Source organism: Daphnia pulex, chromosome 3, assembly GCF_021134715.1.
Source record: "Daphnia pulex isolate KAP4 chromosome 3, ASM2113471v1".
NCBI classification, from domain to species: Eukaryota; Metazoa; Arthropoda; class Branchiopoda; order Diplostraca; family Daphniidae; genus Daphnia; species Daphnia pulex.
In genome coordinates this window covers 5541470-5557504 of record NC_060019.1, presented here as the reverse complement: position 1 = coordinate 5557504, position 16035 = coordinate 5541470, and the positions used below count along the sequence as shown (strand labels likewise).

At 39.3% G+C, this 16035-nt stretch overlaps 2 protein-coding genes and 1 non-coding gene across 4 annotated transcripts; 1 reads left to right on the top strand and 2 right to left on the bottom strand.

The window, feature by feature from the left end:
* Positions 1 to 371: 371 nt before the first annotated feature.
* Positions 372 to 3397, bottom strand: LOC124190622 (rac GTPase-activating protein 1-like). 2 transcript variants are annotated; one of them, XM_046583412.1, is made up of 15 exons: positions 3232 to 3397; positions 3066 to 3173; positions 2765 to 2967; positions 2363 to 2689; positions 2159 to 2300; positions 2009 to 2073; positions 1911 to 1951; positions 1759 to 1813; positions 1467 to 1676; positions 1233 to 1406; positions 1082 to 1161; positions 876 to 1011; positions 720 to 748; positions 579 to 644; positions 372 to 516 (listed from the first exon to the last, which is right to left on the bottom strand). In XM_046583412.1, exons 2-15 carry the CDS (start codon positions 3148 to 3150, stop codon positions 474 to 476), a joined length of 1656 nt encoding a protein of 551 aa, XP_046439368.1. In that variant the 5' UTR covers positions 3151 to 3173; positions 3232 to 3397; the 3' UTR covers positions 372 to 473. The 2 variants fall into 2 exon arrangements, with proteins under 2 accessions (XP_046439368.1, XP_046439369.1); XM_046583413.1 differs by lacking the exons at positions 372 to 516; positions 579 to 644; positions 720 to 748 and having other exon boundaries at positions 880 to 1011; positions 1082 to 1157; positions 3066 to 3383.
* A 1376-nt stretch (positions 3398 to 4773) lies between these two features.
* LOC124190299 (secreted acidic protein 2-like) lies at positions 4774 to 5127 on the bottom strand. The gene has a single exon (XM_046582925.1). It carries the CDS (start codon positions 5125 to 5127, stop codon positions 4774 to 4776), a length of 354 nt encoding a protein of 117 aa, XP_046438881.1.
* A 10169-nt stretch (positions 5128 to 15296) lies between these two features.
* On the top strand, positions 15297 to 15369 carry Trnak-cuu. Its single transcript has one exon. It is a non-coding gene; the product is annotated as a tRNA-Lys (tRNA).
* The last annotated feature ends 666 nt before the right edge of the window (positions 15370 to 16035 follow it).

The window sequence follows — 16035 nt, the reverse complement described above, 5'->3', positions numbered from 1 at the left end:
TTTCTAAATTTGATTTAGTTATCTTGGAAAAATCGTGCGTGATTTGTGGAAGAAAAAAGGATAAATTTTCTTTGTATATAACTAAAGTACCGTAGTCCTACTTGACTCCTCGGATAAAATCATACAGTGCGTCGAATTGTCCCTGACAACGATCTTTTCAAATGCTTCAGGATTCTTAGATAATAAAATTTGCAATTCATTAGATGAAGAGGATAAGTTTTATGGTCAAATGAATGAACGCTACAATCTTTCTTTTTTTTTCTTTTTTTTTTGAGAATTAACAAATTCTCTTTGCGTAGTGGATTAGCACTAATATTTTTCAACTAAAAAAAAACTCAGATTAATATGGTTGACATTATTCTTTGACAGGATTGCGCATAGAAAGATGGTTTACTACCGAGATTGAATAATTACAGACTAATAATAAGAGCATTCACATACAATTGTTCGAAAGAAACAGGAATTTCAGTCGTTTAAAAATGAGGCGATGTGAAAAAGCCAGTCTTCTTCAAGTTTCTAAAAGGGAAATATCACATTAAAGACACCAAACCACCATAAATATATGGATTTCAGATCACCTTTTCCCCTTTACAGGAGTGTTATTGGGAGAATCCGTGCAAGATGCGTGACAATTCCAATAATCGCTACCAAGAGCAAACAATTTTAAATCATGATTAATTCTTCAAAAATTCAAAAATAAACTATGTTGATCTTTTTACCTTGCAATGTTGAGGAGTTTTTCCATGACCTAAAAATAAAACAAATGTAAATAGAAGAAATTGAAGAACATAATATTATTATATCAAATTATGTGCCATATTATGTTACATGCAGGTAAATAGTAGACGCAATGGTGATGAAAGCTCAAAACTCACCATTTGCTGTTCTTTCATGTCCTGAAGTTTCTTAAGCCCATCGTCGATTTGAGAGCGCGAATGGCCAATTATCATAGGAGCAAAACATTTTGCAATATTTATAGTCGATAAACGACTACGTTGGTTCTCCACCACTCTGGTAAAAAAAAAAAAAAAAAGAACGAATGTAAAGCAGATTTCTCCGGAAAAATGTAGAATGTTATCACCGTTGAAAGTGGAGTATTAGATAAGCCAGGGTGTCACGGTTAGGCCGAGGCAGTTCAGGAATGAGAGAACAAACAGCTGTCTAGTCAAAAATATAAATTAAATGATACGTACAGTAATTTAATAATCTCCGGAATGAATTGTTAATCATACTTGAACGTCGATTTCTTCTTGAACGTATGCCAATTTAATGAACGATTCCCTAGCAGTGTACGTAACCAGAGGCTCTTTGAGAGACTGGAGGAAGGATCGAACAACGTTTGTAATAACGGGAGTATTTATGCTGGACATCTCTCCCGATCGTATTTTACCCCGAAGAAGTTGTTCCTTGACGTAAACTAGTGTTAACCAAATGGCAGTTGGAAATAAAATTTGAAGTTCAATTACTTTTAATGCAATGATTTCTTTTTCAGGGGCGATTGCGCGGTAGTCTAGGCACTCCAATCCTCGCACTTCGATCTCTTCCACGCAATGGATAATAAGGGAAGGGATCATGGGCGTGGTCTTGGGTGAATAGTCGGCGATCGAGCCGACAAAACGAGTGGGCGTCCGACAAGTAGGAACACATGGGATCGGCATAGAAGATTTGCATTCAACCTAGATTTTGTTTTTAATTTAAAAAGTATCCTTTTACTTTGGCACCCATAAGAATAAATTTAGTTCAAAAATATTTATTTACGTGGCAAGTTCCTAGACAGTCGGAACACTTCAAGGCAGTCTTTCCGAATCGGATCCTATTTAACCAATAACAGAATCATTAATAGACAAGGCAAAAATTAATTGAAAGTAACATTATCAAATGATTTGTTCTGTTGCAATATTGGGGAGTACCTATTTCTACAAGGAATACAGGTTTCTTGCTTAAGTATAACCTATAAAACAAATTATTGAAATTATTTTTATTTCATTGATACTAAAATCTATTTAACCTTGCTGGAAAACATGTGCGGCCGTAAAACTTTTTTCGTGGCCGAAACGCTTCTTTTGTCATTTCCTTAAAATAATTAGTAAACCGATAAAAATTTCAAAAATCTTAAAATTTTAGTCATACAGTTTGAAAAACGATAACACTACCGTACCTTGATTGCACATATTAAACTGATTGGACGTCGGTGACGCAAATTCCCCCGGGAAATCCATGCTGATTTTGCGCGTAGTTTGAGGAGGAATTGAAAACAACTCGGGAGGTGCAATCGTATTGGAAATCGCTATCGACCGGCTCTTTAGAATAAAATAAAACTGACTCTTCCAATGACATTGAAAATCAAAAAAGTTTTACTTACTGCTGGATGAGGACGTTTGTTATTCCCATCTCGGGCGTTCACAGTCTCGTTCAGGGCTCTACCCTTGAACTTACGGACAGAACGGACGACAGAAAGTTCCAAGTCTTCGTCCGTCTTCTCGCTCGTAATATCCAGCGACGAAAGTATCGACTGAGTACTGCTCTCTATTTCATCACTTGTTGAATCGATCAAGTGATTGCCAGGCGATTCCAAATCGCATCGTGAATAAGACTCGATCGAACTGATGGAAACTAGTCTGTCACGTGTCTCCTCAGTGATGTTTTGATCTGTTGTAACGATTTGTTTGACCATAATAAGTTTTCGTTCCTTTTGCAAACGAAAGGCAACAGTCAGTAGGTAGTCTTTTAAACGTCATTGTTTTTTTTTTGTTTGTTTTTTTACCAAGTCTTTTTCCTCTTTTTGTAGTCGTTGACGAATAAGAATTTCGTTCTTCAGTAACTCGGTAACGTGGCGGACCTGCAGTTCTAACTTCTCTCTGTTGGCTCGAGCTTCGTTTAACTCCTTTAAGGCCGTCGAACACATTTCCTCGGTAGATAACCATTTCTTGCGGCAATCTTCTTGGTTGTTGGCAAATACTTCGAATTCTAGAAACCAAAATCCAAACAATTGATTGATTTCAACTGCAAGATTCCAACAACAGGATTTCGTATGCAAGGAATTGGATCATTTCGTGAAAACTTACCTCGAAGTGGGTCGTTGATCCAGAAGCTGAAACCACGACAAATGTCGTCAAACTGAGCCAACAAAGAAATTTTTTTGCTTGCCATTTTCCTCTTGGTCTTAGAGAAACCTGAATGATGTTTAGTCCGATAAATGACTGTATCCAGACGAATATTAATTAATTACACCTGAAAGTTTTCTTGTATGAGTTCCTGAGTCACGATAACCTGTTCAACCTTCAAAATATATACGCCAAAATCCCAGAGATGTTCGGTATGACACACGAAACCCAGGTGGGCGTTTTTATTGAGGTGCCAACAATATTTGTCCCTTTCCCCTTTTACATTATTCACTGCTGTGGGCGAATCGTTCAAGGTGTAACTAAACAATAATCCATCGACGGCATTGCGCTGACGTCATTGGAAGCCTTGGGCTACCACCGGATTTGAGTTTGATTTGAATGAAACCTGAATGGACTTTCTCGAGATTTAAAAATTTTTCGTTTAACCCGAAATAACAAAACAAAATTCTATTCAATTTGAATTGAGAATTTGAGATATTTATAAATGGAACTCCTCGAGAAGAACTCGTCCGGGTTCTCTGACGACGTGTACCCGATTTTTAACTTTGACGTGATCAAGAGAGAGACGGACGTGTTCCAGCCTCTGCTCATTCTTCGACGAGTCTTGCTGCCCATCCACATAATTTCCGTCGAATAAGAGGAATGCCAGTGCGTGTTCAGCCCAAAGCGGATGAGTTTGGCGACAGTCCATACCAGTGATAGAAGCTTCATGAGACATCCGCCCAATCTCGATTTAATCTCGATTTAAACGCAAAAAGTTTTGACATACAATAAGCTACAGGCCGCTTTGCCGGCCTTGTTAAGCAATTTTCTGAAACCAATAAGTTACGATACAAGATTTGTTTTACATTCTTATCTATGGAAAAATTGAATTTCCAACCATGTTGATTGATAGGCCTAATGCGATTTTCCATTTTCATATAGATTCTATCGATAAGAAGATTGTAGATTAATCAACATGTATATTTTTAAAATAGTACCTTTATTATTTAACCTTCAAATACACAACAAAAAGCTAATCTATCGTGTCGACCTTATTTATTGGTATAACAAATTTTAAGATATGGCGAAGTTCTTATTCCCATAAAAATTCCGCATTTTTCTGACCCACGTGATTAATTTTTCCTATTAAATAAAACAAATGAAAAGGCAAAACCAACATATTTTCTTTATCTGAAATTTATTAAAATCAACTGTCACAAGAGAGACAAGTATCAAAACACGGAAAAATGAACATGATTAGGCTATATGTAGCCGAATGAAAAAAGAGTGTAGAGTGGGTGGAACCTCCTCTTCGTCGAATGGAATTCCAACTTGGAAATTTACTTAAAAACTTTTTAAAAGTTGGAATTCATATTTTTGCGTAAGACTCGAGAAGCCAAGCAACTTATGAGGCAGCGACAGAGCGTCGCTGATGAGGATTTGAAGGTTAAGATCGGAAATCCCCTGACGGGCGAGTTGATTTTGCCATTCCTGAAAGAGCATCAAGTGTCGAACTGCTGTCGTCCGGCTGGTCTATGTGGGCCCCGTATTCCAGCAGCAGCCGATATTGAGCAACGCTGCTGCGATTCATCATGGCCAGCAAGTGGAGAGGAGTTGCCCCGTGCAAGTCGGCCGCATTAGGATCGGCTCCGAGTTGAAGGATCAACTAGATCACGAACAGCTGCAAATCCTCGGCTGGATCGTCGGCCATGTCGTCATTTTCCATTTCGTCGCGATGATCTATAATCAGCTCAAAGTCCTCGTCGTCACTTTCGTCCGAAGACATCTCTCCGTCATTACCACACGACGGACATCCACTCACGTCACTGTCGTCATTGAAATCACTGCCGCTATCTTCATCCTCCTCCGAAGAAATGCCAACTTGACTCCAGTCAGCGGAGCTCCGGCTCAAGTCGCTATTCAAGTCGTCATTAAAGTTGTTGTCCTGGTCACTCCCAGTGTCACTGGTCACTGCCGTCAAGTTGCTTATTTCCAAGTCACTGCTCACGTCGCTATTCATGTCGAGGCCCAACTCGCTCCCGGAGTCGCTCTAAAAGTCTTGATTGAAGTCGAAGCCGAGAATTTCTTTATGGGGTAGCATCAAGCTATTTTTTTTTTTTTTTTAATTTTTCCGATCATGGGAAGGGTAGGTTTAAAATGGATCATTTTTTCCCCATAAAATGGAGAAACAAACCTGAAAATGAATTCCGTTGTTGAGCTTGTGAAGCTCTTCATTTCAGAGTTTTCCGCGTCTTCCTACCTTAACCCGTTCTGTAGTTATCCCCCCTCAAAGTACCCTAATTTGCATGGAGCTCTATAGAGTGTTCAACCCAAATTTAGGAATCCATTTTAAACCTACCCTTCCCTTGATCGGAAAAATAAATTTTTTTTTTAGCTTAATGCTACCCAAAATGGCTACGGCCAAAATAAAATTTGTCGCAATCCGATGAAAATTGGATTTTTGGGAATGCCGAGAAAAAAAGCCTTTCCCCATTAGGTTCTCTCGCGCATTCCCAAACTTTAGGTAGGTACTGTATGTCCGGTTATTCACCATCGACCGTCGAAGATGCATGGCTGCCCTCCAGTACATGAGGCCGTTTTGCGGGGCTGGATGCGTTTCGTAAAAGTAAAAATTGACTGCACCCATCAGTTCCAGAATGTTGATCTGTCTCCTGTCGGCCGTTGGGACTTGAGACGATGGAATCGATCTTTTGGGTGGGGATGGTTTGCTGATTCGAGCCCACTTTCATGGAAAGGAGAAAGGCGGCAATGTCCAACTCTCCGCAAACGATAGCCACGTATACAGTGCTGGAACGTCCAGGTATTCGACACCATTCCACATCATTCGTCCAATTTGCCCGATGGGAACGTCCAGTTTGCCAACCAATAATTTGACCATGTCCAAATTTCCCCGCTGAATGGCCACCAGTAGAGGGGTCTGTCCATGTTCGTTGTACTCTCTCAAAACGGTTGTCGTTAAAAAGGCGACAATGACTTGTCGATTGCACTTATACGATACACAGTCGTGAAAAAGACGCCAAATTTCTGGTTGAAAACCCAATATTTTTTTATCGAGTAGAGATAATAAGGAAGGAGTCGAAAAAAAACCCTCCGAAAGCTGCTCACGCCATTTTGTCCAACAAAAAGACGACAGTCTTTCTATCTGCATTTTGTGTGACCCCACTTCCACCTTCTCTTGCTTTACGAGGGGCGTTTTTCGTTTGCCTTTGCTCGCAGGACTTTTCGAGTTAATCGTGCCCGAGGGAAGAATAGGGAGAAAAGGAAAGTCTGGTCCCCTCTTTTTTTCATTCTTTCCTTTCCTCCCTTTTCTTCCCTCGGGCACGATTAACCCGAAAAGTCCTGCGAGCAACACCATGGGCCGAGCCAAATAAAAATCTCCTGTTCACGGCACCCCTTCACACTGCAACGCGACGCAAAGGGGTCGGCTTGACCCATACCTTTGGATCTTATTAAGGTCTATATTCAAAAATTAGGGAATAATGAAATGTACTGCTGCATAGTCAACACATAATTTTAATAGAAATATATGGGCTATAAACCATTTGATGTCTATGCTTCTTGCTTGTTATACAAGCGGCTTAGTTATACATTCGCGTATCATTCATTTTCAAACTGAAACATTCGTTGGATTGGGTGGGGTTGATGGTGGGTGGGGTTGATGGGTTGTTTTCACACTCCAGCAAAAAAACTTTTCCCTTTGCTCTTGAAGGGGGTTAGTTGCTAAGAATCGACGGAAAATGTATACGGAAAGTTACCCGCGTTATTGTTTGTGTACCGATGAAAAAAGTCGCGTATTTTCATGACAAAAACACGTCGTGTGATATTTACGGACTCATCTGTCGTTTAAAAACACGACAATTGTCGTCTTTTACACGAATTTTTTTTAGAGAGTACGATTTGAAAAATTCGGTGGTCACTTCCGGTCTGTGAGTGTTGAGAGTTCCAATCAAATCCTCCCTGGAGCCTCTGGTTACAGCTTCAAAAAATGCCCCGCAGTCCACTTAAGTTATCAGCCGAGAATCCGTAGACGGAAGTGGATAAGCGATGGGTGGCGAGTAATGCTTTTGAACTCTTCTCAACACTCTTCTACATTTCTTGCTCATTCTTCCCGATGCCGTAAAATCGTCGGACAAGAATCTTCGCCAACAATCCTCCTCCTCCTCCTACAAATACGACTGTGTCTCACAATATTGTCAACCAAATCAGCAGTGAAATCACTTGTTTTTTTTTTGCAGTGATTGTGTTTTTTCATTATTCGAATATTAATCAGGAGTTGTTATTATAGCAGAGAATAAAATTTTATTTGATAATCGTTTCAATTCCACATTCGTTCAGTCAATTCACGCCGATCGGTATAGTGTGCAATGAGCAATATGACGGATGGATGTTCTACGGGATACAAATCAGCAAAAGAAAATGATGCCAAGGTATTTAAACCACCCAAAAAAGAAAGGCAATTCATTTTATGGGGAAAACAAATGAAAAGAAGTGACAGAAAATTTTCTAGAAAAGATTATGTGTGTTCTAGACATTTTAAAGAAGAATTATGTAGGTTACACAGATGAGCTAGCCCCAAGCAAAAAATGTCGGAAACAAACAACCTCTCCATTATCAAACAATCCAGAAGGGAAACTTGATGGACGAACAACAACTGATGGTAACAGTGTTGAAGTTACTCTTGGTGGAGAGAACGGAATTGAACACACCCCTACAAGCACACGTACATAGTTTTTCTTTTTTCCAAGAAAATTTATGGTTTATTTTTATTTTTCCCGTAAAAGATGGTGAAATTTTGTTGATATCGTACGCAAAAGTAAGCCATAATTCACATCTCGGATGATATGAATAACACTTGAAAATGCTATTTCACCAGTATGCTGCATAAAAATCCGAACACAGCTCTTTTTCAAAAGCCCAGTTCAATGTATATTTTTTAATTTGAACTTTGAAGACTTCATATTATCTGAAGAATTAATTGTTTTAAAAAGTCCATTTCTTAGAATTAAGAAAAGAAATGCAAAAACATTTTTTTAAATAAAGAAAGAGACCAAGGTGTTCGGATTTTAATGCAGGATACTGTACGTCCATAGGACGTTTCAAAGTCGCCCGCTTCGTTTGGGCTGGACATCCAAGCCGGACGTCATTTTTTATTGTTTTGGACGTCGAAATGTCCTCTCCAATGGACGTCCAAACTGGTACTCCGTTTGGCGTCCGAAAATGAACGTCAAATGGATGATGAAACAAAGAAAATAAAAATGAGCGATTCGACTTGTTCTAGCATCGAACCTTTCTCTCGCATCCCACTCTCCCACTCTACCCACTAGATCTTTGACTTTTACACTCATTTGATTATCTTATGTATTGACTTGACGAAGCAATACCATCAATATAAAATACTGATGCAACTCCATAATGCGTATGGAATAATTATGCAATACGCGGAAAGAACAATATAAAACAATAATTTCATATTTTTTTAAACTTATTTTATTGTTTATTCTATTAAATAATAAAAAACCGGTAAAAACTATAGAAACTAACCTATTAGCACATTTTGATAGGCTAACAATTGCTCGATTTCTATCGACTGATAGAAAAAAATTCATGATTTTGGCTAGGTATTTCTCGTGGATGTCCACTGGACGTCCAGTTTTGTCGTTAAATGAACGTACAAAACTGGACGTAAATGGGCGTTTAATTGGCGTTCCAACGAACGATTAATGAAACGTCCAAAATATGGTACAAGCTGACCATCTGATGGATATTCCTACTAGGACATCAAAAACAGAGGATCAAAATCGTCTGTTAGAAGGATGTCCGCAGCTGCCAGAAAACGGACGGACCTAGTTTGGATGGCCGGACGTTCTATGGACGTCCTATGGAAGACTTGTGCTAGTAGGGACAACTTCAGAAACAGGATGTGAAAATCTCGTCGAAACTAACATGAAGGTCGAAGACTTGTGCTAGTAGGGACAACTTCAGAAACAGGATGTGAAAATCTCGTCGAAACTAACAAGCAGGATAAAAAAAACCCTCTTTCTGGGTTAAGCAGATGAACAAAAACGCATCTATATCCAAATACATTTGAAAAGATGAAAGTCAAGTATGCAGTGCTGTGCAGATGCTGTCTAATTCAGTTGCCAATGGATTTCGGTATTTCAGAAGTATGCCGGAAATAACACAGGATTCCTTACAAGGTAGCATGTTATTTACTAATACTTGTCTTATTAGTTATTACTATGGTATTCATAACATCGTTTTCTATTTAAGGTACTGAAGGTACAGAGAAAATGGTTCTTAAATTGAGCAACGTATTTGATGTTATGAACGGCCATTCTAAGGTTAACGGTATGAGTTTGTCCAATGGGACTTGGAGGAATGGAAGAAAGGTAGTTTTCACATAATATTTGACAATTATTTACATGTACAATTGCACAACATTCATACCAATTAATTCTTTTACATTGCAGGTTTTAGAAACATTCCTGAAAGACCTATGGGAAACGGAGCTTGCATGTGATTTAACAGGCCTTTCTGCTTTTTGTTCGCAAACTACTCTGGAAGCATTAAGAATAACAACCCTAAGAACAATCGAACTCACTAATCATTTGTTGTCAAAAGAAATTAACTACGAATTTCTGAAAAAAATCAATAAATTGTAATTGAATTTACGTTATTACAAACTAGCATGGTGTATTTATTATTACTGGTACTACACTACTAGCATTTTATTATTACTAAACTAAAACACCCTTGTAAAACCACGATGCTTTATCCACAACGGTTAAACTTGGCGCCAGATTTCATGGCCACTAACACTAGAGAACCTAGCGACAGAAGTGAGAATGATTACCGAAAATTAGCACAGTTTTTTCCTCTCGCGTTTGCCCACCTCTCCTGATACATCGTGGTTAAACACACTTTTCGTGCCATGTCGAGAGTAGGCATGGTCGATAGTACTACTCAAGGCATAGTCTTATTGGGTAAAATGTGGCGTCACGTGACTTTTGGCAACTTCTATTGGGAGTTTGACTGTGTGCACTCTTATGGCGTTTTTACGTGGGCTTTTTTGACCGCTCCAAAAAACAGATGGAGCTACTTTTCGCCAAAATCCGTTCCAGTGGGCGCTAAAGTGGCGCCCAAAATTCTCGAGCGTCCAGTCGCGCCATTCCACTGGGACGGAATTCGCTCAAACTTGGAGCGAAAATCACAATCTGGATTATTTTTTCGACTACGAAGTCTAGGGCCGGAGTCAAGAAGCAAATCCAGATTCGACATTTTTGCAGAAAGTAGAAGCAGACGATGTTGTTTTTCTTAACAGACGCTTGGACGCTTGGAACATCTGACATACTGTTCCACTGGTCGAGCAAAATAATTGTTCATTGTCAGATTTCGTGGCGCTCCAAGTGGGATTTTGAAGAATCCAGCTCCGAGCTTGGTAATTTTTCAGAGCACTCAGGAACGCCCCCGTGAAAACGACATTAACGAACCCCAGCTACGGCTACGAAGCACCGATTCACTCTGTGTGTCAAAAAGGGTAGACGGTGATATAGGATTGAAACGAAATAGGAGTGGTAGAAATAGGACTACGTTTTAGGACTGGACAAATTAGGACTGGTCGAAATAGGGCTACTTTTGGCAACTGATTATTGCTAGTCCTATTTCTCCTTGCGAGCAGTCCTATTTCTACCATTCAGTAGTCCTATTTCTACCTGTACTATTTCACCAGGTATTGGATCTGACATCCTTGTAGGATTTTCTTGAAATAGTTCAGCTTATAGATCCAGCACCCTTCATGTACCATTCAGCCGATGAAACCATGTTAATAATAGTCCTGCTCATTTTTCTTTTGTAACTTTTATATTTCAAAACTTTTTAAACTTTTTAAAAATTAGAAGCTTGAATGCAATCATAAAAATAAAGCCCATTTGTTAGAAATATCAATTTGGAATACAATTTAACGTTAATTTAGAAATAATATATTTCTGAGGGATTTTTCTCGCGCTTACTCTGGGACCCCCGGCTCTTCCCTAGCAAGACAAGTTTTCTGCTATTGGAAAACGATTAACACAGGGTTATAGATGGTTTCACATGCTAGAATTTCTACCTACAATACTTGGTAAATTGTTCGAGCGAGCAATGAACAATTCGTATTGTTAGGGGAATGGAGTGAAGACATTGACTGTGTGCGACCTCTTTATTTCAGATGCTTCTCAGCAAACAATAAACATTAAAAGAAGGGGAAAGGTGAGAGATGGCGCTCAGATGGTCGTATCTACCACTTAAACACGTCAGAATTGGAGCATAACACGGCTGTGGATCTTACGCCGGAAAAAATTATAAGGCGGGATTGGATGATCCTGATGAGCCACGGTCGAAATCGGATCTTTGGCTTCCACAATTGGATCTAGTGAAAAAACAAAAAACAAAAAAAAACAAAAGATGAATTATTAGTAGACCGTCGATAGTCGGAGGCGGAACCTAATTCAAGTTAACACGGGAATGAAATGGGTGGAATGGGTGGTAAGAAGACAGTCAATGTCTTCACTCCATTCCCCCAACAATACCAACTGTTCATCGCGAGCTAAAGCTCGCTCGAACAATTTACTAATTGTTGGTAAATTCGTTCGATATTAACTGTGTCTTAAAATCAAGATACCCTTTGGTCACCAGCTACTACTAGCCAGACTTTTGGTTTGAATTTGGAGTTCGTGGGAGTCTTGTGGACTGCGTAAGATGGATGCGCCCACCAAATCGGTATTTTTCGGTACGGATCTTTTGTAGAACCTAGCAAAGGTAGACTCCAGGATCCATTGGCAAAGATTTAGGATCGATTGGATTTGGACGCCTCTATTCGTCGCCTAAGATGCGGCTGCTCCTCTTGATGATTTGGCCGAAAAAACTGACGTATCGATACCTGCTTCTTTGAGCTGTTCTTTGATCCAGAGTCCGATCGTCGAGCTTTCTACAGTTTTGTGGTGCTTGTTTTAACCGACGAAGAGTGACTTGCTATTTAAGTCGTTTCTCAGAGGGACCGTGTGGTCTCTATAGTTTCGCATGCAGGTAAAAGGGCATATGACGGGCTTGGAGACAAGCTCCGACTGCTAGCACGTGAAGCGGGCCTGAATGTTGGGCTTTTCTTGGCCGGTTCAAGAGAAACATTACTCCACCTTCCGAGAAGCTGATAGAACGGAGCTGGATAGCGACCAGACTGGCGCATCTCGATAGCGAGGTGAGAGAAAGAAGGGTGGTCACCTTGCGGGCTAGTTGCAAGGTCGCGAGGCTGTCCAGGGCGTTGGCAGATACGTCTAAATGCGTCAAGACTAAAAACCAGAGGGTTCCTTCCCACCTCTAGATTCTCTGACGATAACCTTAGGATGGATGAGAGCATTGAACGGGCTATATTTACCGAGCTGTCGCTAAAATAATCCGAAAGGAAATCTAATACCTTTTTGACGCCAGACGACAGGGGATTGTGATTCCGTTGATTACATCAACTGCTCCAAGCAGACTGGTATTCACCTGCGAAACTACTTCAGTCATCATGGATTCCTCCCTGAATATGACTTTCTGCAAATTTTCAATAGATTCTATCAGTTGAAGAAGCAAAATTTTGATTGTGAGCTCTACACTGCAAGTTTTGGTAGGGTTTAAGTTCATGAGACGAAAACATAGAATTACAACAATGGATTTCTAATTCCACTCGCCCCCGGGTGGGATCGAACCACCAGCCTTCCGGTTAACAGTCGAACGCGATAGCCAATTGCGCGAGGCATGTTTATCGGACAATGAAAACCTGTCAATCTCAACAGGTGAACCAATCATTATATTTTTGCTATGGACAACACTAATACAACTTTCAGTTAAGTCAAGGTCTACCAGCAGGAGAGGTATCCGAACATCAACCAGAATAATGGAGGGACCTTGAAGATTCCCTCAGATTCCGCTTGGAGCGCAAGCGTCAGGAAGGCATAGATTTCAGCTATCTCCTTAATGGCTGACCTCACCCTTCCCCTTTAGTTTGATTCAGTCCCCTGCTCTTCTTTTCCTGGTATATACCCGCCATGTAAAATGTTAATCGATGCCTCCCTGACACTCGCTCTCTAAGCAGAATTTGAGGGATCCTTAAAGGTTCCTTGCCTATTCAGCTTTCATGGTTCGTTCGATCGTTTGTCTATCTCTCCTGGTAGACCGTGGTTAAGTAAATACGAATTACAGCAAATAATCCACTAAATAATGAGGAAAACAAACAATAGTTAAATCACTTAAATGGATCTGTTAAAACTCGCACAGAAAAAAAATTGCGTTTAGAACAGAAAGTTTTTAATTAAATTTACAAAATCATGGATATAATATTTTCCATCTTCATAAAACTTCCTTAAAAATAAAAAAAAAACAAAGGCTTACCCGGGTTTTGAACAGATGGCGTACGGCACCGTAGCACAAGGCACAAGGCACAAGGCTTCAGCCACTCGGCCAACTGTTCCTCTTAGATAAGCGAATTTTTTGTCATTATATATGCGTATTTTATCAGTTTAGTCTATAATGTACAAAATATGGTTATTCTCACTACGCACTCTTCTTCCTTGCCAAGGTAATCTCCCTATGCGTAGTCAATCAAGATGGACTTTCCCTGTCTTGATTGACTGTGTGTGCGAATTACAGCAAGTAAACCGCTAAATGATAAGGAAAACAAACAATAGTTAAATCACTTAAATGGATCTGTTAAAACTCGCACAGAAAAAAAAATTGCGTTTAGAACAGAAATTTTTTAATTAAATTTACAAAATCATGTATATAATATTTTCCATCTTCATAAAACTTCCTTAAAAAAAACAAAAAAACAAAGACTTACCCGGGTTTTGAACAGATGGCGTACGGCACCGTAGCACAAGGCACAAGGCACAAGGCTTCAGCCACTCTGCCAACTGTTCCTCTTAGATAAGCGAATTTTTTGTCATTATATATGCGTATTTTATCAGTTTAGTCTATAATGTACAAAATATGGTTATTCTCACTACGCACTCTTCTTCCTTGCCAAGGTAATCTCCCTATGCGTAGTCAATCAAGATGGACTTACCCTGTCTTGATTGACTGTGTGTGCGAATTACAGCAAGTAATCCGCTAAATAATGAGGAAAACAAACAATAGTTAAATCACTTAAATGGATCTGTTAAAACTCGCACAGAAAAAAAATTGCGTTTAGAACAGAAAGTTTTTAATTAAATTTACAAAATCATGTATACAATATTTTCCATCTTCATAAAACTTCCTGAAAAAAAACAAAAAAAAAACAAAGGCTTACCCGTGTATTGAACAGATGGCGTACAGCACCGTAGCACAAGGCACAAGGCACAAGGCTTCAGCCACTCGGTCAACTGTTCCTCTTAGATAAGCGAATTTTTTGTCATTATATATGCGTATTTTATCAGTTTAGTCTATAATGTACAAAATATGGTTATTCTCACTACGCACTCTTCTTCCTTGCCAAAGTCCCTATGCTCCCTATGCGTAGTCAATCAAGATGGACTTACCCTGTCTTGATTGACTGTGTGTGCAAATCACAGCATGTAATCTATATATAATAAAAGAACAAGCTTTTGTGGGAGGAGCCTGTGTCTGTGTCAACAATGTGTCAACACAGGCTCCTCCCCCAAAATGGGACATGCCCAAACATGCCCAACACCAGATGTCGTCGCCGTGATTACGCAACAACCAGCATCACCACCAGATGTCTATAGCATCGCAGTGATGACGAAATCTTCAAGTAAGGTATACTGGGCAGATTTCCCACGAAAAAAATCTATTACGGGCAGATGATTAAGCTACAGAAAAGCAAATAGCAAAAGAGTCCGACTTTACGCTAGACCAAAGTTCCCCGGATGTCAACGGGGCTCAGGTTACTCGTCTTCTAAATAATGAGGAAAACAAACAATAGTTAAATCACTTAAATGGTTCTGTTAAAACTGGCATAGAAAAAAATTACGTTTGGAACAGAAATTTTATAATGAAATTTACAAAATTTTGTATATTATATTTCCTAACTTCAAAAATTTTCCTTAAAAATAAAAATAAAACAAAGGCTTTCCCGGGTATTGAACAGATGGCGTACGTTGTTGTCAACAAAATTTGGCTGATTACATTATATGAATTAACATGTAATAATAAGCCTTGTTCGCTCAGTCGGTAGAGCATGAGACTCTTATTCTCAGGGACGGGGGTTCGAGCCCCCCGTTGGACGTTTCATATTGCAAGTATTGTTCAAATTAGAGCATTTCAAACCATAATTAGTATTTTTTATCATTTCAGAATAATTCTACGTTAATAAAGTTTTCATAGTGTAACGTCGGCCTACACCCTGAAGGTCCTCAGTTCGATGGTGGGTGGAAACAGGCTAAAATTTTTCTCAAAGACGATTTTTTTAATTTTTGAAAAAGCCGAGCATGTATGTTCTTTCTGATGAAATCTACAATTGGACAATGTGGAAATATCCGCAATACTTTATCCGGATGATATCATATTCATTAATATTCATTAATATTCATTCAATTTTGTTCTAGAAATGTGGGAAATGACTTACGCTGCATGGGGAAGAAGTCCATAAACACCGAAGGGGAATACACCTTAGATTACATCTGAACCTGGAATAGTTAGTCCGAAAAAAAAAACAAGAACAAGTTGAATGTTAACCCAAAGCTGCAAGTTTTCAGTAGATTCAAAAGTCATTAGAATAGCATTAATAGCATAAGCCATAGCACCCGCGAAACCACTTCCGTCATCATGGATTCCTCCCTGAATATGACTCCCTGCAAAATTCCAATAGATTCCATCAGTTGAAGAAGCAGAATTTTGATTGTGAGCTCTACACTGCAAGCTTTGGTAGGGTTTAAGCTCATGAGGCGAAGAC